General features: G+C 41.7%; 1 protein-coding gene across 4 annotated transcripts in view; it reads right to left on the reverse strand.

Annotated features, from left to right (window-relative positions):
* Positions 1-22,410, reverse strand: part of e2f5 (E2F transcription factor 5) — a 33,966-nt gene that overhangs the window by 10,384 nt on the left and 1,172 nt on the right. For 3 of the 4 annotated variants that reach the window (XM_067979532.1, XM_067979533.1, XM_067979534.1), the window contains exons 2-5: positions 8,266-8,375; positions 6,583-6,746; positions 6,160-6,201; positions 2,544-2,608 (exon numbers count right to left, since the gene is read on the reverse strand). In XM_067979532.1, the coding sequence (XP_067835633.1) occupies positions 2,544-2,608; positions 6,160-6,201; positions 6,583-6,746; positions 8,266-8,375 (381 nt within the window). Of the gene's footprint in view, positions 1-2,543; positions 2,609-6,159; positions 6,202-6,571; positions 6,747-8,265; positions 8,376-22,410 lie in introns of those variants that run through there. The other variant, XM_067979535.1, reaches the window with a different exon arrangement.

Here is a 22,410-nt window from a genome sequence, read left to right on the forward strand (position 1 = left end):
GCTACAATGTATCAGTAGTAATAAAAAAGTGCAGGACAAAATTTCTTAGCTCCTTGGTATTACCACATGGGTACATTTAGTCAAATAAGCTAATCACAGGGCTGTATTACAGAAATCCTTATTTTCTTAAAAGGAATGTTTGGAAACTACAGTGCACTTTTGATTAGTTAGAAACTATTAAAAAAAAATCACTCCAAATTTGGTTTGAGACTTTATTAACTATTTGGTAACAGCTTACAAAATGGGGTAGGGCTGTGTGATCTCTGCATAGCCAGTAGCTGTGTCACAATTATACACCGCATCCTCGATTTCACATCCTCAATAGCAGTGAGGTCGAGCCTGGAATGCTATGTATGGGTGAGAATATAGTGTCTCTTTGCCAGGCAGATGACATTTCCAGGTCCCACAGTGTTGCTCCCCTGCCATTAAATTAAAGTTTACTACAGGTCAAGCCTGGGCCTGGGAGGAAGCATCAAACTCAGCGTTTATAAATGAAAATAGGGGGCCAAACGCCTGTTTGAGGTCCCTACTTCAAGATTGGTTTGCCCTGAGGCAGCCCATGCCAGCTGCACTCAGTAAAACCAGACCTTAAAGGTCACCTGTGACCTACAAGGTAAGTTTTTTTACATTTACTTACCTGAACGTGGAGCCAGGAGGAGCAGGAGTGCTCCACATTGAACGTAAGCTTGCCGCCGCTCCTGACCCCGACTGCTGGCCTCCTCTCCCGAACCCCAGACCCAACCTCCAATCCCTAACCCTGATCACTACCCCCATATACCCTGGCCCCCTCACCTGACGTTCCTGGTACCTGACCTGATCCCAGACTCCACCCCAATCAAGACCCACATACCCGGGGGTTGCTGTGACGATAGCAGTGGCAAGATCTTGCACTCCTCTTCGCCATCTGGTTGTTGCGCCTCACTGACTCCATTACAATAAGGCCTGAAGCCCAATACCGGGGTACCTTCGAACCTCACCATTCAAGCGCAGAGCATGAACCCTACTCGAATTTCTAGGCCACTGTATCTTCCTCCTCCCCTTCGCTTTTTTTTTCTCTTCCAACCTACAAAGGGTCTTGCTTATCTTTGTTCAGTTCTGAAGAAGGGTATATACCTGAAACATTAACCCTGTCTTTTCTCTTCACAGTTGCTGTTGGACCTGCTGTGTATTTCCAGCAGTGTCTGTTTTTATTTAAGATTTTCAGTTTTTAAAAAATATGCACATGGGGTTTTTATTTTACATTTCTGAAATGTTTCTAACTAAATGCAATAATTTAATATTCCAGTACATTAGAGTTGTTGTACCATAAACAGACTGCTAGTTTAAGTATTTAAAAAAAACCTACAGGCTCACCTCCAACAGTAGGTATTGGACTGTACTATGGCCATCTATAAAATCTTAAACCGCACTAATCCTGAGATCTAACCACTTGAAGGATTTGCATAAACATGGTCTTCAGTTTCTTTGAGCCAAACCTCAAATTATAAGGATGCAATGCATAAACCCAAAAATTTATTCTTCTGTATTCTCAGTATGCGATACAGCTATCGCATACAGGCTTCATACCCTTTCCACTACAATTTTAGTGTGTTTTAATGTACATTTAAAAGTGACTTATCAGCGACTGGATTTAGATCATTTCAGTAGTTTGCATGCAAGCAGTACTGTGGTGCTGATATAAAAAGTACTTTAAGGGTGCATTATGATAAGAGTTATTGATTTATTATCTGTTTTATTCCTAGAGTTGTGCCATATTTCACCTAATCATTCCTGAATTCAACCAATCTGCATTGCACTCCTTTATAACTAACCTGCTTTCACAAGCATAGAACACAGAATAACATTTATAGTGTCTTATGTCAAACTGTCATATCATAATGAACTGCAAGGTGCAGTGACTTGTGAGCAAATGCAGCAGCCATTCTGCGGCAGAAGTGTTCCACAAACAGTAAATGATGAATGGCTAGTTATTCTTCTACTTTAGTAAGAAATGTTGACCAAGAACATTCCTTCTTCAAATAGTCTCACGGAATCCTAACATTCACCTAATCAGGTACACAGACCTCAGCTTAATATCTCAGAGGGATGGCACCTCTAACAATGCAGCAATCCCTCAATAATGCACTGGAGTGTTAGTCTATGTTATGAGTTTAAACCTTGGCACTGGGCTTGAATTTAAAATCTTCTGACCCAGAGCTGAGTGATACAAACTGGGCCAAGCACAGTACTTTCTAAAAATGCAGACAATGTTACAATTAAACGGTTATACAAATTACAGGCATTTAGGCTTATTATATAGGGCTGACTGTTTGGAAATGATAAGATCAACCAAGTCTAAACATATGAAGCAAAGGAAAAATAACATTACTGGTCACTTGTTACAATGTGTGTTGCAAAGTACTCCTCACAACATAAAAATGTTAAAACCTGGAGCACACATGTGCCTGTACTCCACATTAAAATGTCAACTTAAAATAGAATGAGGACATAAGAATGACCAGTCTACTAGTAAAAGGGGAATATTTGACAACAGTGATACATACCAGTTCAGGAATTGGAACCTCCAGTTGTGTACCAGAAGGGGCCTGGATGGCAAGAAGTGTATCACCTGTTATGGAACAACTAAAGGGTTAGAACTTTGTTTCCTAATCAAACACTTAACGTAGTTATATAAATGGATTAAGAATGTGTACATTTTAAAAAGTTACTTCAAAATATTGATCTTCCACAAAGGGTTGGGAGATGCTTTCATCCCAGACAACAAAAACATATTATGAAATAGTCACAGGAACTTTTAACACTGCATTATAAATTCTTAACTCCTTGTATAAATCTAATGGCGATGTAAATAATAAGCAAATTTAAAATCAAGAACAAATTATCTGAACTTCCCAAAAGTACAAATGTGCCTATGAACATGGCAAATATTTAAAGAAATATTTCAATATTCTCAACAAATATACATTCCAATGAGGAATAAAAACGCCACAGAAGTGATCCAGCTGTGGCTAACTAAAGAAGTTAAGGAGTATTAGATTGAAAGAAGAGGCCTACAATGTTACCAAGAAGAGTAATAAGCCTGGGGATTAGGAGAGTTTTAGAAACCAACAAAAGAGGACCAAAAAATTGATAAAAAGGGAGAAAATAGAATATGAAAGTAAACTAGCAAGAAATTAAAAACAGATTGTAAGAGCTTCTACAAGTGTGTAAAAAGGAAGAGAGTAGCAAAAGTAAACGTGGGTCCCTTAGAGACTGAGACATGAGAAATTATAATGGGGAATAAGGAAATGGCAGATGCATTAAACAAATATTTTGTATCTGTCTTCACAGAGAAGACTCAAAAAGCATACCAAAAATAATGGGGAAACCAAGGGTAATTGAGAGTGAGGAACTTAAAACAATTAATATCACTAGAGAAAAAGTACTGGACAAACTAATGGGACTAAAAGCTGACAAATCCCCTGAACCTGATGGCCTACATCTGAGGGTTCTAAAAGAGGTGGCTGCAGAGATAGTGGATGCATTGGTTATGATCTTCCAACATTCTCTAGGTTCTGGAACAGTCCCAGTGGATTGGAAGGTAGCAAATGTTTCCCTCCCTTCTTGAATAGCAGGGTGAGAAAACAGGGAACTACAGGCCAGTTAGCCTGACATTGATCATCGGGAAAATGCTGGAATCCATTATTAAGGAAGTGGTAACAGTGTTTACCAACATTTATTTTTGCCACACTCTTCCTTTTTACATACTTGTAGAAGCTTTTACAATCCATTTTTGTATTTCTTGCTAGTTTACTTTCATATTCTATTTTCTCCCTTTTTATCAATTTTTTGGTCCTCCTTTGTTGGTTTCTAAAACTCTCCCAATCCCTAGGCTTATTACTCTTCTTGGCAACATTGTAGGCCTCTTCTTTCAAGGGCACTTAGAAAATCATAATATGATTAGGCAGAGTCAACAAGGTTTTATGAAAGGGAAATTGTGTTTGACAAATTTATTAGAGTTCTTTGAAGATGTAACTAGCAGGGTAGATAAAGGAGAACCAGTGGATGTAGTATATTTGGATTTTCCAAAGGCATTCGATAAGGTGCCATGTAAAAGGTTGTTACACAAGGTAAGGGCTCATGGGGTTGGGGGTAATATATTAGCATGGATAGAGGATTGGTTAAAGGACAGAAAATAGATAGCAGGGATAAACGGGTCATTTTCAGGTTGGCAGGCTGTAACTAGTGGGGTACCGCAAGGATTGGTGCTCGAGACTCAGCTATTTACAATCTATATTAATGACTTAGATGAAGGGACTGAGTGTAATGTATCCAGGTTTGCTAATGATACAAAGCTAGGTGGGAAAGTAAGCTGTGAGGAGGACACAAGGAGTCTGCAAAGGGATTTAGACAGGTTAAGAGAGTGGGCAAGTATAATGTAGGGAAATGTGAGGTTATTCACTTAGGTAGGAAGAATAGAAAAAACAGAATATTTTTTTTCTATAAGTGAGAAACTATTAAATGTTGTTGTTCAGAGAGACTTGGGTGTCCTTGTACTAGAAACACAAAAAGTTAGTATGCAGGTACAGCAATCAATCAGGAAGGCAAATGGCATGTTGGTCTTCATTGCAAGGGGGTTGGAGTACAAGAGTAAGGAAGTCTTACTACAGTTGTACAGGGCATTGGCGAGAACTCATCTGGAGTACTGCGTACAGTTTTGGTCTCTTTATCTAAGGATGGATATACTTGCCTTAGAGGCGGTGCAACAAAAGCTCACTAGAATAATTCCTGAGATGAGTGGATTGTCCTATGAAGAGAGGTTGAGTAGAATGGGCCTATACTCTCTGGAGTTTAGAAGAATGAGAGGTGATCTCATTGAAACATAAGATTATGAGGGGACTTGACAGGGTAGATGCTGAGAGACTGTTTCCCCTGGCTAGAGAGTCTAGAACTAGGGGGTATAATCGCAGGATACAGGGTCAACCATTCAAGACTGAGATGAGGAGGAATTTCTTCACGCAGAGGGTTGTGAATCTTTGGAATTCTGTGCTCCGGAGGGCTGTGGATGCTGAGTCATTGAATATATTCAAGGCTGAGATCGATAGATTTTTGGACTCGAGGGGAATCAAGAGATATAGGGATCGGGCAGGAAAGTGGAGTTGAGGTCAAAGATCAGCCATGATCTGAACGAATGGCGGAGCAGATTCGAGGGGCCGTATGGCCTACTGCTCCTATTTCTTATGTTCTTAACCAATGAAGGATTCAACTTAATATCTCTTACAAGGCCATTTTCTTTTCTCCCCCCTTTTTCTCTTTAGACTCTTCTGTGCCATATAACAGGAACCAACCTCTACCAATACTTTTAGGAAACAGAAAAGAGCAATGCAGTTTTCCACTACTCCAGGGTAAGCAACGTAATTGAATTTCCTCAGGCTGCTCACATAAGAGTAGTAACTCAGGTTAAATCTGTCTTAATACTTCATGGTAGAACACATTATTACACTAACACAGGACTGTTCAAATTGCAGCCCCTGACAATCCAGCTCTAAAGGCTCAGGCAACTCAGTTCTTTTTGCTCTCATATTTCTTGCTTGCGAATTTGTCCTATTTGAATTTTGTGGGCTTGAAAGTTTGGAAAGGGCTGTTCTTAGCACAGTTGCCTCATTGTGGATAAATCTTGACTTAAAACACCAAAGAGATTTATACAAATTAATTGGAACATCGATTTAATTTTTATAAATGGTTCCCAAGCTTCCATGGGACAAACCTCTGTGGCCCACAAAGATAAAAATCTTGGAGATCGCTGTACCAGCAAACAATTAAGGGATTATTAAGCAAGCTATTATTGAAGGGGTAAAAGCCACTGAAATAAGCACCATCACACTGGTTCAATTCCTATATGGTGCTGCTCAGTGCAGCCATTGATCCGCTCATCTCAGATATATGGCTATAGGGAGCCGCTCAGTGGGGGGGCAAATATCTCCTCACAAAGGGTGTAGAAGAAAAGTAGAGTTGGCCCTGGAACACCACCATCTCACAGCAACTGGTACAGAGTGGCATTGGCACAGGCCTGGGAGCAGGTTGGACACGTGTGGATGCTGAGTTTAGAGAGAAAATAGAGATTTGGCATTCTCAGAATAAACTAAATTAACAGAATGGTAAAGATGGATATTAACAAACCTTGAAAGCACTTGCAGACATCTTCATGAGTTGTATATGCCAATGTAAAACAGTTAAGGAGAATGAAAAAAAAAGTAGGGCTTACGTAAGCTAAAATACATTTAGCAGCACTTTTGTAGTAGGCTATGAGTTTTCCAATTTGTTTCAGACCTTAGATGTTTTGTACAACTTACAGTTTAACAACTTAGTTTCAGGTATTAATCTGTATCCAATCTGAACTCCATTGCTTACATAAAGCACGTGCCCCATATGAACATGCCTCTCAGCCCAGTGTCACTCGGATAACAGCAAAGAATGTTTAAAGGTATCGAGTATCCTGCAATATAGGTTACAGTATTCCATGCAAAGATACTGAATTGTTCAGTCTACACAGAATATTGACCTTATACAAGGGATACAGAGTATTGCTTCGCTAGAAAGGATATCTATTATTATGTGTGTTGTCAGTTATGTTTTCAATACTCTGCTGTAGCCAGATTTTCTGTTGATCGAGTTCTTTTTCCTTTGTTTCCAGTTCTTCATTCTCTGCCTTTAGGTATCTCAATCTATCTATGATTTCCTTAGTGTTACATCCTGGACCAACACCCCTATCAAAAAGGGAAAGAAAAGTTTGTTATACGTGGCTAATGTGAAGTGGGCAATTGATTTTACCATTTCCATGAAATAGTCACGCCATCACTCAATACATGAATCAATTAATACACTTTTCTTGGATAACAAAAATAACTTTTCAAATTAAAATAATTTTTTGACAATCTAAAATTAAGCCAAATGTTACTTGCGCACAAGAAGCCTCACATGCAGGATTCCATACACATACTATTATATACACACATTCACTCAACTAAGATAAAAACTTCATAATTTGCACATTTATAAACATGTTGTTTAATAAACCAAGTGAAAATGCATCAAAAATACAATCTCCCATTAATCTCAAATAGATGAGATGGACAAAAAATGTTTTAGAGATACATACAAACACATCTATAGATACAGATATAGATATACACATATATATGCACACACCGATATATATATAAAAAAAAATCTGCCTTGGTATTGGTGAGTTGGAGGATATGCTGTTATATATATTTAATTGTTATATTTCAGGATTTCAGACTATGCTGGCACAGCAGGACCACAGAATCATACAGCACAGCAGGAGGCCATTCAACTGATCATCCTGTCCTGGCCCTTTGAAAGAGATATCCAATTAGTGCCACTCCCCTGCTCTTTCCCCATTGCCCTGCACATTTTTTCCCTTCAAGTATTTATCCAATTCCCTTTTGAAAGTTATTATTGTATCTACTTCCACCACTCTTTCAGGCAGTGAATACTCGCTGCATAAAAAAAAAATCTCCCTATCTCCCCTCTGGTTCTTTTGCCAATTACCTTACATCTGTGTCCTCTGGTTATTGACCCTCCTGGCACTGGAAAGTTTCTCCCTATTTACTTTATCAAAACCTTTCATAATTTTGAAGACCTCTATTAAATCTCCCCATAACCTTCCTCTCTCTATGGAGATCAACCCCAGCTTCTCTGGTCTCTCCACATAACTGAAGTCCCTCATCCCTGGTACCATTTTAGTAAATCTCCTCAGCGTCCTCTCTAAGGCCTTGACATCCTTCCTAAAGTGCGGTGCCCAGAATTGGACACAATACTTCAGCTGAGGCCTAACCAGTGATTTATAAAGGTTTAATATGACTTCCTTGCATTTGTACTCTATGCCTCTATTTGTAAAGCCCAGGATCCTCTCTGTTTTTCTTTAAAAGCAGCCTTCTCAACTTGTTCTGTCACCTTCAAAGATTTGTGTATGTGAACCCCCTTTAAAACTGTACCATTTAGTTTATATTACCTCTCCTCATTCTTCTTTCCAAAATGTATCATCACAATTCTCTGCATTAAATTTCATCTAACATGTGTCTGCCCATTTCACCAGTCTGTCTATATCCTCCTCAAGTCTGCTACTATCTTCCTCACTACTACATTTCTAAGTTTTGTGGCATCTGCAAACTTTGAAATTATGCCCTTTATACCCAAGTCCAGGTCATTAATACAATATACACACATCTATATAAATAATATTCTGTTGCTTTAACCCACTTCCATTGGATGCTGTTTTTTGATTTCTTCTCAATTAAGCCAATTCCTTCTAATACGTTGGTGATGTCATAAATTCTTCTTTTCTGCCTCACTGCAAGTATATCAGCAGCCTGTTGATAAATAGTAAAACACACCATTATATTTAACAAAAATGTACTCAAACTAAAAGTTCCCTTAATACTGAAATAATTTCAATAGGAAAACATTTGTCAGTAAACAACATTTTACACATTCACTTTTACTAGAATCTTAGAAACCTTAATGCAAATCAAAGTAGAAAATAAGTACATGAAAGATAAACACTAACTTTCATTTGGCAAGATGCACAGAACGCGATCATGTGCTGCCATAATTATATTTTAGTTGGGTAATGGAAATTGGTAGATATAAAAAGTTTCCAAACTCAGGTCTTACATGAATTGCAGTGACAAACTAGGCATGGGAATGAAGGCAACACAAACAAGAAAAACATTATGTTGTTTAATTTGTCAAGAAAAGGACGTTTCATCTGATACTGAATAGAAATTAATGATTTCAAGACAATGCTGACAACTTCCAATAGTGCTTGGCTTTCTTTGTATTGGTCACTGACCAAATAATTCAAGATTTGTTTGGAATCTTGAGATGATGCAATTGTAGGGCTAAAGCCAGAGCTCGGCATATATCTTCCTGACCAAAATGCCAGTTCCCAAGAGTCTAATAGGATACCCAAGACCTTATCTCGGAGGATTTTGAGGTTCGTGCTCCAGCAAATAGTAGCACCAAGGCCCTGTCAACATCATATTCTTAGGGCACAAGGGAGGGGGTGCGCGGTAGGGAAACTACTGGCTCACAAACCAATTCAATTCTTTCTCCCAGTTGTGCACAGCACACAATCAATGCATCAGTGGTTCTAAAATTGACGATCAGAAAATAGCCTCCTGTAAAACAGGAATTCCTCAGATCTGAAGCGTTTTGTTTTTGGCAGCACTTCACAGTCACCTATGTAGGCAAATGTGGCCACTAACTTGCAAGGAGCAAGTCCCACAAACAAGTGGGACAAGTAGACAAATCTATGAAATGAGTAAAAAACATCGAATAATAATCACGGGAGATTTCAACTACTCCCAAATAAACTGGCAAGAAGAGGCAGGGAAAGGAGAAAAGGGAATGGAGTTTTTACAGTGTGTACATGACTCCTTTCTTACCCAGTATGTGAGAAGCCCAACAATGGAGGAATCACTGCTGGGTCTAGTAATGGGAAATGATCCAGAACAGATAAGAGAAGTAAGCATAGGGGAACATCAAGGAAATAGCAATCATAACATAATGTGTAAAATAATGATTGAGAAAGACGTAAGAAAGAAAGACCAAAGTAATAAATTGGAAAAAGTCTAATTTTGAGGGGACGAGAATGGAACTAGGGAAGATAAACTGGAAAAGAAAAATTGACAGACAGAGACAGAACAGCAGTGGGTAATATTTAAAACGGTGATCAATTGAGTTCAGGAGAAATATATTCCTCTAAAAATCAAGAACAAACTAGCCAATAATGAAACACTATGGATGAATAAGGAGATAAGGGTAAAACTGAAATGAAAGAAAAAGGCATACTCTAAGTATGTAGACAATAAAGAAGGATGACAAAAGGAGGAAACCGAGGGGTCAGGAAAGGAGGAAACCGAGGGGTCAGGAAAGGAGGAAACCGAGGGGTCAGGAAAGGAGGAAACCGAGGGGTCAGGAAAGGAGGAAACCGAGGGGTCAGGAAAGGAGGAAACCGAGGGGTCAGGAAAGGAGGAAACCGAGGGGTCAGGAAAGGAGGAAACCGAGGGGTCAGGAAAGGAGGAAACCGAGGGGTCAGGAAAGGAGGAAACCGAGGGGTCAGGAAAGGAGGAAACCGAGGGGTCAGGAAAGGAGGAAACCGAGGGGTCAGGAAAGGAACTACGAGATTAAATTATCAAGGAATATAAAAAGAAATAGTAAAGTATGCTACAGACACATAAATAACAAAAGAAAAATCTGAATAGGGATAGGGCCAATAAGAGATGCAGAAGATAAACTCGAAAGGTAACAGCGAAATGGCAGAAATATTGAATAAGTTACTTTGCTTCTGGATTTACCAGGGAGACTAACAAGGTGGACAAGAAGAGATCGAAAAAGATATTAAAACATTTAAGATAGAAAGGGGGAGATAATTGATAAACTAATCAAACTTAGGGAGAATAAGACCCCCTGGTCCAATGGAATATTAAAAGTTAGGGAGGAGATAGCAGAGGCAGTGTTACATTTATATAAAAATTCATTAGAAAACAGAATAGTGCCAGAGGACCAGCGGATAGCTAATGTTATTCCTAAATTTAAAAAGGGAGATAGAACCAGTCCAGGGAACTATAGACCAGTTAGCTTAACATCGAAAGATATCTAGAGAACAAAAATATAATAAAGAATAGTCATCACGGATTTCTTTATTGAATTCTTTGAAAGAGTAGACAAGGGTAATGCAGTAGATGTAGAATCATAGAAAATTTACGGTACAGGAGGCCGCCATTCGGCCAATCATGTCCGCACCGGCTGAAAATGAGCCACCCAGCCTAATCCCAATTTCCAGCACTTGGTCCATTAGTCTTGTAGGTCTCAGCACTTCAGGTACTTTTTAAATGAATTGAGGGTTTCTGCCTCTACCACCCTTTCACGCAGCGAGTTCCAGACCCCTACTACCCTCTGGGTGAAAATATTTTTCCTCAGGTCCCCTCTAATCCTTCTACCAATCACGATAAATCTATGCCCCCTGGTTATTGACCTCTCTGCTAAGGGAAATAGGTCCTTCCTATCCACTCTATCTCAGCCCCTCATAATTTTGAACACCTCAATTAAATCACCTCCTGTTCCAAAAAAAGCAACCCCAGCCTATCCAATCGTTCCTCATAGCTAAAATTCCCCAGTTCTGGCAACATCCTCGTAAATCTCCTCTGTACCCTCTCTAATGCAATAATATCCTTCCTGTATTGTGGTGACCAGAACTGTACACAGTACTCAAGCTGTGGCCTAACCAGTGTTTTATACAGTTCCAGCATAACCTCCCTGCTCTTATGTTCTATGCCATGGCTAATAAAGGAAAGTATTCCATATGCCTTCTTAACCACCTTATCTACCTGTCCTGCTACCTTTTTGGACATGCACTCCAAGGTCCCTCACTTCCTCTACACCTCTCAGTATCCTCCCATTTAAAAAGCAGGGATGTCATGCTACAACCGTACGTGGTGCTGGTGAGACCACACCTCGATTACTGCATATAGTTCTGGTGCCCTTATTTAAGGAAGGATATACTTGGAGGCAGTTCAGAGAAGGTTCACTAGGTTGATTCCGGGTATGGAAGGGTTGTCTTATGAAGAAAGCGTGAACAGGTTGGGTCTATACTCATTGGAGTTTAGAAGAATGAGAGGAGATCTTATTGAAACATAAAAGATTCTGAGGGGACTCAATAGGGTGGATGCCGAGAAGATGTTACCCCTCATGGGGGAATCTAAAATTAGGGGGCACAGTCTCAGAATAAGGGGTCGCCCGTTTAAGACGGAAATGAGGAGGAATTTCTTCTCCCAGAGGGTCGTGAATCTTTGGAATTTTTTACCCCAAAAAGCTGTGGAGGCTGAGTCATTGAATACATTCAAGGCTGAGTTAGACAAATTTTTGATCAGCAAGGGAGTCAAAGGCAGGAAAGTGGAGTTGAGGTAAAAATCAGATCAGCCATGATCTCATTAAATGGCGGAGCAGGCTTGAAGGGCCAAATGGCCTACTCCTGCTCCTATCTCTTATGGTCTTATTGTGTACTCTCCTGCCGTGTTTGCCCTCCCTAAATGCATTACCTCACACTTCTCCGGATTGAATTCCATTTGTCACTTTTCTGCCCACCTGACCAGTCCATTGATATCTTCCTGCAGTCTACAGCTTCCCTCCTCATTATCAACCACATGGCCAATTCTTGTATCATCTGCAAACTTCTTAATCATGCCTCCTTCATTTAAGTCCAAATCATTAATATATACCACAAAAAGCAAGGGACCCAGTACTGAGCCCTGCCGAACCCCACTGGAAATATCCTTCCAGTCACAAAAACACCCATCGACCATTACCCTTTGCTTCCTGCCACAGCCATTTTGGATCCAACTTGCCACTCTCCATTGGATCCCACGGGCTTGTACTTTTTTGACCAGTCTTCTATGTGGGACCTTGTCAAAAGTCTTGCTAAAATCCATGTCGACTACATCAAATGCATTACCCTCATCGATCCTCCTTGTTACCTCCTCAAAAAATTCAATCAAGTTAGTCAGACACGACCTTCACTTAACAAATCCATAATGATCCATTAGGGTCTTGATCGGGTGGATGCAGTAAGGATGTTCCCAAAGATGGGTGAAACTAGAACTAGGGGGCATAATCTTAGAATAAGGGGCTGCTCTTTCAAAACTGAGATGAGGAGAAACTTCTTCACTCAGAGGGTGGTAGGTCTGTGGAATTTGCTGCCCCAGGAAGCTGTGGAAGCTACATCATTAGATAAATTTAAAACAGAAATAGACAGTTTCCTAGAAGTAAAGGGAATTAGGGGTTATGGGGAGCGGGCAGGAAATTGGACATGAAGCTGAGTTCGGATCGGTCAATGCCCTGTGGGTGGCGGAGAGGGCCCAGGGGCTATGTGGCCGGGTCCTGCTCCGACTTCTTGTGTTCTTTAGATTTGTGGTTGGGATCAGATCAGCCATGATCTTATTGAATGGCGGAGCAGGCTCGAGGGGCCGATTGGCCTACTCCTGCTCCAATTTCTTATGTTCTTATGACTGTCCTTGATTACTCCGTGCCTTTCTAAGTGACGGTTTATCCTGTCCCTCAGAATTGATTCCAATAATTTGCCCACCACCGAGCTTAGACTGACTGGCCTATACTTACTCGGTCTATCCCTCGCTCCCTTTTTAAACAATGGTACGTTAGCAGTCCTCCAATCCTCTGCCACCTCGCCTGTATCCAGTGAGGATTGGAAAACGATGGTCAGAGCCTCCACTATTTCCTCCCTTGCTTCTTTTAACAGCCTGGGATATATTTCATATGGCCCTGGTGATTTATCTATTTTCAAAGATGCTAATCCCCTTAATATTTCCTCTCTAACTTAGTTTATCCCATCCAATATTTCACACTCCTCCTCCTTAACTACAATGTCTGCATTGTCCTTCTCTTTTGTGAAGACAGACGCAAAAAGTATTCGTTAAGAACCATACCAACATCTTCCGCCTCCACACATAGGTTACCTTTTTGGTCTCGAATAGGCCCTACTCTTTCCTTAGTTATCTTCTTGCTCTTAATGATTTTACTTGCCAATATTTTTTCATGCCCCCTCTTTGCTTTCCTAATTTCCTTTCTAGTTTCACCCCTGCACTTTTTACACTCCTCTAGGCTTTCTGTAGTATTGAGCTCTTGGTATCTGACAAGCTTTCCTTTCTGCCTTATCTTTCCCTGTATGTTCCTTGACATCCAGGGGGCTCTAAATTTGGCAGCCCCACCCTTTTTCTTTGTGGGAACTTGTTTACTCTGCACCCCTTTAATCTTCCCCTTGAATGCCTCCCACTGCTCTGACATTGATTTACCTTCAAGTAGCTGTTTCCAGTCCACTTTTGTTAAATCACTTCTTAGCTTAGTAAAATTGGCCTTTCTCCAATTGAGAACTCCTGTTCTATCTTTGTCCTTTTCCATAACTATGCTAAAACTAACTGAATTATGATCACTACCACCAAAATGCTCTCCCACTGATACTCCTTCCACCTGCCCAGCCTCATTTCCTAAAACTAAATGCAGAACTGCCCCCTCTCTTGTTGGGCTTGCTACGTACTGGCTAAAAAAGTTCTCCTGAATGCAATTTAAGAATATTGGGCCCTCTATATCCTTCACACTGTTGGTGTCCCAGTTAATATTAGGGTAGTAGAAATCCCCTATTACTGCCCTACTGTTTTTGCACTTCTCAGAAATTTGCCTACATATTTGCTCTTCTATCGCCCTCTAACTGTTTGGGGATCTATAGTACACTCCTAGTAATGTGACTGCACCTTTTTTGTTCCTTTGCTCAACCCATATGGCCTCATTTGATGATCTAACATATCTCTCCTCACAGCTGTAATTGTTTCTTTAACCAAAATTGCCACCCCCCCTCCTTTTATATCCCCTTCTCTATCTCGTCTGAAAACCCTGTAACCAGGAACTTTGAGCTGTTTTGAGTTGTGATATATCTGGATTTTCAAAAGGCCTTCGATAAGGTACCGCATTGTAGACTCATGGCTAAGGTCAGGCGACAGGTGGTAGAATGGATAGCAAGTTGGCTACAAAATAGAACACAGAGTAAGAGTTAAGGGCCGCTACTCAGACTGGCAAAAGGTGGGAAGTGGTGTTCCAGAGCTGGGACCATTGTTGTTCACAATTTACATTAACGATTTGGACTCAGGAATCTGAAGTACAATTTCAAAATTTGCAGACGACACCAAATTGGAGGATATAGTTAATACAAAGGAAGAATACGCCAAAATGCAAGAGGACTTTAATAAACTTGCAGAATGGGTTTGTAATTGGCAAATTAATTTCAATGTAGATAATACAAACATAGGAATTAAGAGCAGGAGTAGGTCATTCAGACCCTCGAGCCTGCTCTGCCATTTGATAAGATCATGGCTGATCTGATTGCGACCTCAACCTTACTTTCCTGTCTACCTACTATAACTTTTGACTCCCTTGTTAATCAGGAATAAAAGTGAGGTGGTGCATTTTGGTAGGAAGAATAAGGAGGCCACATACTGCTTGGATAATAAGGGTCTAAATGGGATAGAGGAGCATAGGGATCTCAGGAAACAGATACACAAATCACTAAAAGTAGCGACGCAGATTACTAAGGCCATAATAGGCAAATCAAGCACTAGGGTTCATTTCTAGAGCGATAGAATTGAAAAACAAAGAAGTTATGTTAAACTTGTACAGAACCTTGATTAGACGACACTGGCAGTACTGTGCACAGTTCTTGTCTATATTATAGAAAGGATATAGTGGCATTGGAAAGGGTGCAAAAAAGATTCACAAGGATGATACCAGAACTGTGAGGATAGCCTTATCAGGAAAGACTGAGGCTCTTTTCTCTAGAAAAAAGGCTGAGGGATGATCTGATAGAGGTCTTAAGATAATGATAGGGTAGATGTAGAGAAAACATTTCCATTTGTGGGGGAGTCCAAAACTAGAGGTCATAAATATAAAATAGGCACTAATAAATCCAAAAAGGAATTCAGGAGAAACTACTTCACCCAAAGAGTGGTAACAATGTGGAATGTGCTACCGCAAGGAGTAGTTGAGGCAAATATTATAGATGCATCTAAGGGGAAGCTAGATAAGCACACGAGGGAGAAAGGGATAGAAGAGTATCCAATAAGGTTAGATGAAGTAGGGAGGGAGGAGGCTTGTGGAGAGCATAAATGCAGGCATAGACCAGTTGGGCCAAATGGCCTGTTTCTGTGCTGTAGTTTCGATGTAGCTCGATGTAAGTGAGATGAATGACGAGGTGATCTATTTTTGGTGGTGTTGGCTGAAGGAGAAACATTGACCAGGATACAGGGAGAAATTCTGTGACCATGACCATGGTGCATTACTCCCGCCATCCTCCTAGACCACTCTACAGCCTTTGACAGTCAGCTGCACCATCCTCCTCCAATGCCTCTGCCAGTCAAGCTTGGTGGGCTGCCCTCATTTGGTTCCACTCCTACCTATCTGGCCATAGCCAAAGTACCTCTCTCAACAGCTTCTTATTTCAACTTGCAACATCACCTTGGGAGTTCCCCAAAGATCAGTCTGTGGCCCCTTCTCTTCCTCACCTTCCCCTTGGCAGCATCATCCTGAGACACGGTCAGCTTTCACGCCAGTGACACCCAGCTCTGCCTCCCACCATCTCTCTTCACTCATCCATGGCCTTGCTGTGTTGTGTTGTTCAACATTCAATCTTGGATGAGCCACATTTCCTCCAGGTAAACATTGGGATGACTAAAGTCATCATCTTTGGTCCCAACCACAAATTGCATACTCTTGCCTTCCGTACCCTTGTGACTTCAACCTCACCCTGGCCACTGTCTCAGGGTTGAACCAGACCATACACAACCTCAGCATCCTATTCAAATCTAAGCTGAATTACCAACTCCATATGCTCTCCAAAAACAAAAAGCACCTGCTTCCATCTCCATAACATTGGCCACTTCTTCCTATCCCAGCCTGCTGCTAAAACCCTAATAGAATCAGACTGTAGTGCTGAAGAATTGTGCTCCAGAACTAGCCACACCTCTAGCCAAGCTGCTCCAGTACAGCTACAACACTGGCATCTACCCGACAATGTCGAAAATTGCCCAGGTATGCCCGGTTCTCAAAAAGTAGAACAAATCCAATCCAGCCAAGCACCGCCCCATCAGTCGACTCTCAATCATCAGCAAAGTGATGGAAGTTGTGGTCGACAGTGCTATCTCACCAATAACCTGCTCACGAATGCTCAGTTTGGGTTCCGCCAGGACTACTCGGCTCCAGACCTCATTACAGCCTTGGTCCAAACATGGACAAAAGAGCTGAATTCCAGAGGTGAGGTGAGAGTGACTGCCCTTGACATCAAGGCAGCATTTGAACAAGTGTGACATCAAGAAACCCTCATAAAATTGAAGTCAATGGGAATCAGGGGTAAAACTCTCCAGTGGCTGGAGTTATACAGAGCACAAAGAAAGACGGCTGTGGTTGTTGCAGGCCAATCATCTCAGCCCCAGGATATTGCTGCAGGAGTTCCTCAGGGCAATATCCTAGGTCCAGCCATCTTCAGCTGCTTCATCAATGACCTTCCCTCCATCATAAGGTCAGAAGTGGGGACGTTCGCTGATGATTGCACAGCGTTCTGTTCAATTCTCAACCCCTCAGGTAATAGTTTGTGTCCGCATGCAGCAAGATCTGGACAACATCCAGGCTTGGGCTGATAAGTGGCAAGTAACATTCGCGCCAGACAAATGCCAGGCAATGACCATGTCCAACAAGAGAGAGACTAACCACCTCCCCTTGACAATCAATAGCATTACCATCACCGAATCCCCCACCATCAACATCCTGGGGGGTCACCATTGACCAGAAACTTAACTAGACCAGCCACATAAATAAATACTGTGGCTCCAAGAGCAGGTCAGAGGCTGGATACTCTGCGATGAGTGATTCACCTCCTGACTCATAGAAAATAGGAGCAGGAGTAGGCCATTCGGCCCCTCGAGCCTGCTCCGCCATTCAATATGATCATGGCTGATCCTCTATCTCAATACCATATTCCTGCTCTGATGCCTTTTGTGTCTAGAAATCTACCTAGCTCCTTCTTAAATATATTCAGTGTCTTGGCCTCCACAGCCTTCTGTGGTAGAGAATTCCACAGGTTCACCGCCCTGAGTGAATAAATGTCTCATCTCAGTCCTAAATGTCCTACCCCGTATCCTGAGACAGTGACCCTTCATTCTGGACACCCCCCAGCCAGGGGAAACATCCTCCCTGCATCCAGTGTGTCTAGCCCTGTCTGAATTTTATATGTTTCAATGAGATCCCCTCTCATTCTTCTAAATTCGAGTGAATACAGGCCGAATCAACCCAATCTCTCTTCATAAGACAGTCCTGCCATCCCAGGAATCAGTCTGGTGAACCTTCGCTGTACTCCCTCTATGGCAAGTATATCCTTTCTTAGGTAAGGAGACTAAAACTGCACACAATACTCCAGGTGTGGTCTCATCTAGGCCCTGTATAATTGCAGTAAGACATCCTTGCTCCTATACTCAAACCCTCTTGCAATGAAGGCCAATATACCATTTGCCTTCCTAACTGCTTGCTGCACCTGCATGTTTGCTTTCAGTAACTGGTGTACAAGGACACCCAGGTCCCTGTGTACATCAATATTCACCAATCTACCACCATTTAAATAATACTCTGCCTTTCTGTTTTTCCTTCTGAAGTGGATAACTTCACATTTATCCACACTATACTGCATCTGCCATGTATTTGCCCACTCACTCAACTTGTCTAAATCGCCTTGAAGCCTCTTTGCATCCTCCTCACAACTTACAATCCCACCTAGGTTTTGTGTCGTCAGCAAACTTGGAAATATTACATTTGGTTCCCTCATCCAAATCATTGATATATAGTGAATAGCTGGGGCCAAGTACTGATCCCTGCGGTACCCCACTAGTCACTGCCTGCCACCCCGAAAAAGACCCATTTATTCCTACTCTGTTTCCTGTCTGTTAACCAATATTCAATCCATGCCAGTATATTACCCCCAATCCCATGTGCTTTAATTTTGCACACTAACCTCTTATGTGGGACTTTATCAAAGGCCTTCTGAAAATCCAAATTAACCACATCCACTGCTTCTCCCTTATCTATTCTACCAGTTACATCCTCAAAAAAACTCCAGTAGGTTTGTCAAACATGATTTCCCTTTCATAAATCCATGTTGACTTTATCTAATCCCGTTGATATTTTCTAAGTGTCCTGTTATCACATCCTTTATAATACTCCAGCATTTTCCCTACTACTGATGTTAGGCTAACTAGTCCATAGTTCCCTGTTTTCTCTCTCCCTCCTTTTTTAAATAGTGGGGTTACATTTGCCACCCTCCAATCTGCAGGAACTGTTCCATAATCTATAGAATTTGGGAAGATGACAACTAATGCATCCACTATTTCCATGACTACCTCTTTCAGTACTCTGGTATGCAGATTATCAGGCCCTGAGGATTTATCGTCTTTCAGTCCCATTAATTTCTCCAGCACTTTTTTTTTTACTAATACTAATTTCCTTTAATTCCTCCTTCTCACTAGTCCCTTGGTTCCTTAGCATTTCTGGGAAGTTATTTGTGTCCTCTTCCGTGAAGACAGAACCAAAGTATTTGTTTAATTGCTCTGCCATTTCCCTGTTCCCCATTATAAATTCTCCTGTTTCTGACTGTAAGGGACCTACACTTGTCTTCTCTAATCTTTTTCTTTTTACATATTTGTAGAAGCTTTTACAGTCCTCTTTTATGTTCCTTGCAAGTTTACTCTCTATTTTTCCCCTCTTAATCAATCTCTTGGTCCTTTTTTGCTGAATTCTAAACTGCTCCCAATGCAGAGGCTTGCTACTTTTTCTGGCAACTTTATATGACTCCTCTTTGGATCTAATACTATCCTTAATTTCTTTTGTTAGCCATGGTTGGGCCGCATTTCCTTTTGTGTTTTGTGTTTGACTCCCCAAAGCCTTTCCACCATCTACAAGGCACAAGTCAGGAGCGTGATGGAATACTCTCCACTTGCTTGGATGAGTGCAGCTCCAACAACACTCAAGCAGCTCGACACCATCCAGGGCAAAGCAGCCCACTTGATTGGCACCCCATCCACCACCTTAAACACTCACTCCCTCCCTCCACCACCGGCTCACCATGGCTGCAGTGTGTTCCATCTACAAGATGCACTGCAGCAACTTGCCAAGGTTGCCTCTTCTCATCTCCCACACCCGCGACCTCTACCACCTAGAAGGAGAAAGGCAACAGGCGCATGGGAACACCACCATCTGCACGGTCCCCTCCAAGTCACACACTGTGCTGACTTGGAAATATATCGCCGTTGCTTCATCATCGCTGGGTCAAAATCCTGGAACTCCCTATTGGTCAGAACATTGAATACAGGAGTGGGGATATCTTATTGAAGTTGTACAAGACATTAGTAAGGCCACACTTGGAATACTGTGTACAGTTCTGGTCACCCTATTATAGAAAGGATATTATTAAACTAGAAAGAGTGCAGAAAAGATTTACTAGGATGCTACCGGGACTTGATGGTTTGACTTATAGGGAGAGGTTGGATAGACAGACTTTTTTCCCCTGGAAAGTAGGAGGTTAAGGGGTGATCTTATAGAAGTCTATAAAATAATGAGGGGCATAGATAAGGTAGATAGTCAAAATCTTTTCCCAAAGGTAGGGGAGTCTATAACGAGGGGGCATAGATTTAAGGTGAGAGGGGAGTGATACAAAAGGGTCCAGAGGGGCAATTTTTTCACTCAAAGGGTGATGAGTGTCTGGAACGAGCTGCCAGAGGCAGTAGTAGAGGCGGGTACAATTTTGTCTTTTAAAAAGCATTTGGACAGTTACATGGGTAAGATGGGTATCGTGGGATATGGGCCAAGTGCAGGCAATTGGGACTAGCTTAGTGGTATAAACTGGGCGACATGGACATGTTGGGCCGAAGGGCCTGTTTCCATGTTGCAAACTTCTATGATTCTATCTAACAGCACTGTGGGAGAACCTTCACCACACGGACTGCAGCGGTTTAAGAAGGTGGCTCACCACCACCTTCTCAAGGGCAATTAGGGATGGGTAATAAACGCTGGCCTTGCCAGCGACGCCCACATCCCATGAATGAATAAAAAAAAACTAGAAATTTACAGCACAGGAGGCCATTCGACCCATCGTGTTTGTGCTAGGTGAAAAAGAGCTATCCAGCCTAATCCAACTTTCCAGCTCTTGGTCCGTAGCCATGTAGATTGCGGCACTTCAAGTGCACATGCAAGTACTTTTTAAACGCGATGAGGGTTTCTGCCTCTACCACCCTTTCAGGCAGTGAGTTCCAGACCCCCACCACCCTCGGTGAAAAAAAACTTTTCCTCAACTCCCCTCTAATCCTTTTACCAATTACTTTAATCCGTGCCCCCTGGTTATTGACCTCACTGCTAACATAAATAGGTCCTTCCTACCCACTCTATCTAGGCCCCTTATGATTTTATACCCCTCAATTAAATCTCCCCTCAGCCTCCGCTGTTCTAAAGAAAACAACCTCAGCCCATCCAATCTTATAGCTAAAATTCTCCAGTCCTGGCAACATCCTCGTATATCTCCTCAGTACCCTCTCTAGTGCAATCACATCTTTCCTGTAATGCAGTGACTAGAACTGTACACAGTACTCAAGCTGTAGCCTAACTAGTGTTTTATACAGTTCTAGCATAACCTCCCTGCTTATATTCTATACCTTGGCTAATAAAGGAAAGTATCCCGTATACCTTCTTAACCACCTTATCTACCAGTCTTGCTATCTTCAGGGATCTGTGGACATGCACTCCAAGGTCCCTTTATTCCTCTACACCTCTCAGTATCCTTCCATTTATTGTGTATTTCCTTGCCTCGTTTGCCTCCCCCAAATGCATTACCTCACACTTCTCCGGATTGAATTCCATTTGCCACTTTTCTGCCCACCTGACCAGTCCATTGATATCTTCCTGCAGTCTACAGCTTTCCTCCTCACTATTAACCACTCAGCCAACTTTTGTATCATCTGCAAACTTCTTAAATGTAGGGGGCATGATTAAGTATAAATCATTGATATATACCACAAAAAGCAAGGGACCCAGTACTGAGCCTTGCAGAACTGGGAACAGACTTCCAGTCACAAAAACTATCAACCATTATCCTTTGCTGCCTGTCACTGAGCCAATCCTAGATCCAACTTGCCATTTTCCCTTGGATCCAATGGGCTTTTACTTTTCTGACCAGTCTGCCACGAGGGATCTTGTCAAAAGTCTTGCTAAAATCCATTTAGACTACATCAAACACGCTGCCTTCATCGACCCTCCTTGTTGCCTCCTCATCAATGCTTTTGTCACCTCTCGATTTAAATACTCCAATGCTTTCCTGGCCGGCATCCCATTCCTCACCCTCTAAAAACATTCAGCTCATCCAAAACTTCCATATTCCAGCTGACATTGCTCATCATAGCTGTCCTCGTTGATCTATACTAGGTAACCAGAAGCCAATGCCTAGGATTTAAAACTATCACCCTTGCGTTTAAATTCCTCCATGGCCTCACACCTCCCTATCTCTAACTTTTTTTGAGCCCTACAACACCCCCCCCACAATCAAACTCTCCATACCTCTTCTTCTGGCCTCGTGTGTTGTATTCCACCCCACCCCATCTTTGTCCCACCATTGGTGGCCATACTTTCAGCTGTCTAGGCCCCACGCTCTGGAATTTCTTCCCTCAAGCCCTCCATCCCTTTCCTCCTATAGGACTCCTCTTAAAAATCATCCTTTTGATTACCCCTCCTAATATTTTTGGCTCATCATCCATT

The sequence above is a fragment of the Heptranchias perlo genome, chromosome 3 (assembly GCF_035084215.1).
Source record: "Heptranchias perlo isolate sHepPer1 chromosome 3, sHepPer1.hap1, whole genome shotgun sequence".
Classification (NCBI taxonomy): domain Eukaryota; kingdom Metazoa; phylum Chordata; class Chondrichthyes; order Hexanchiformes; family Hexanchidae; genus Heptranchias; species Heptranchias perlo.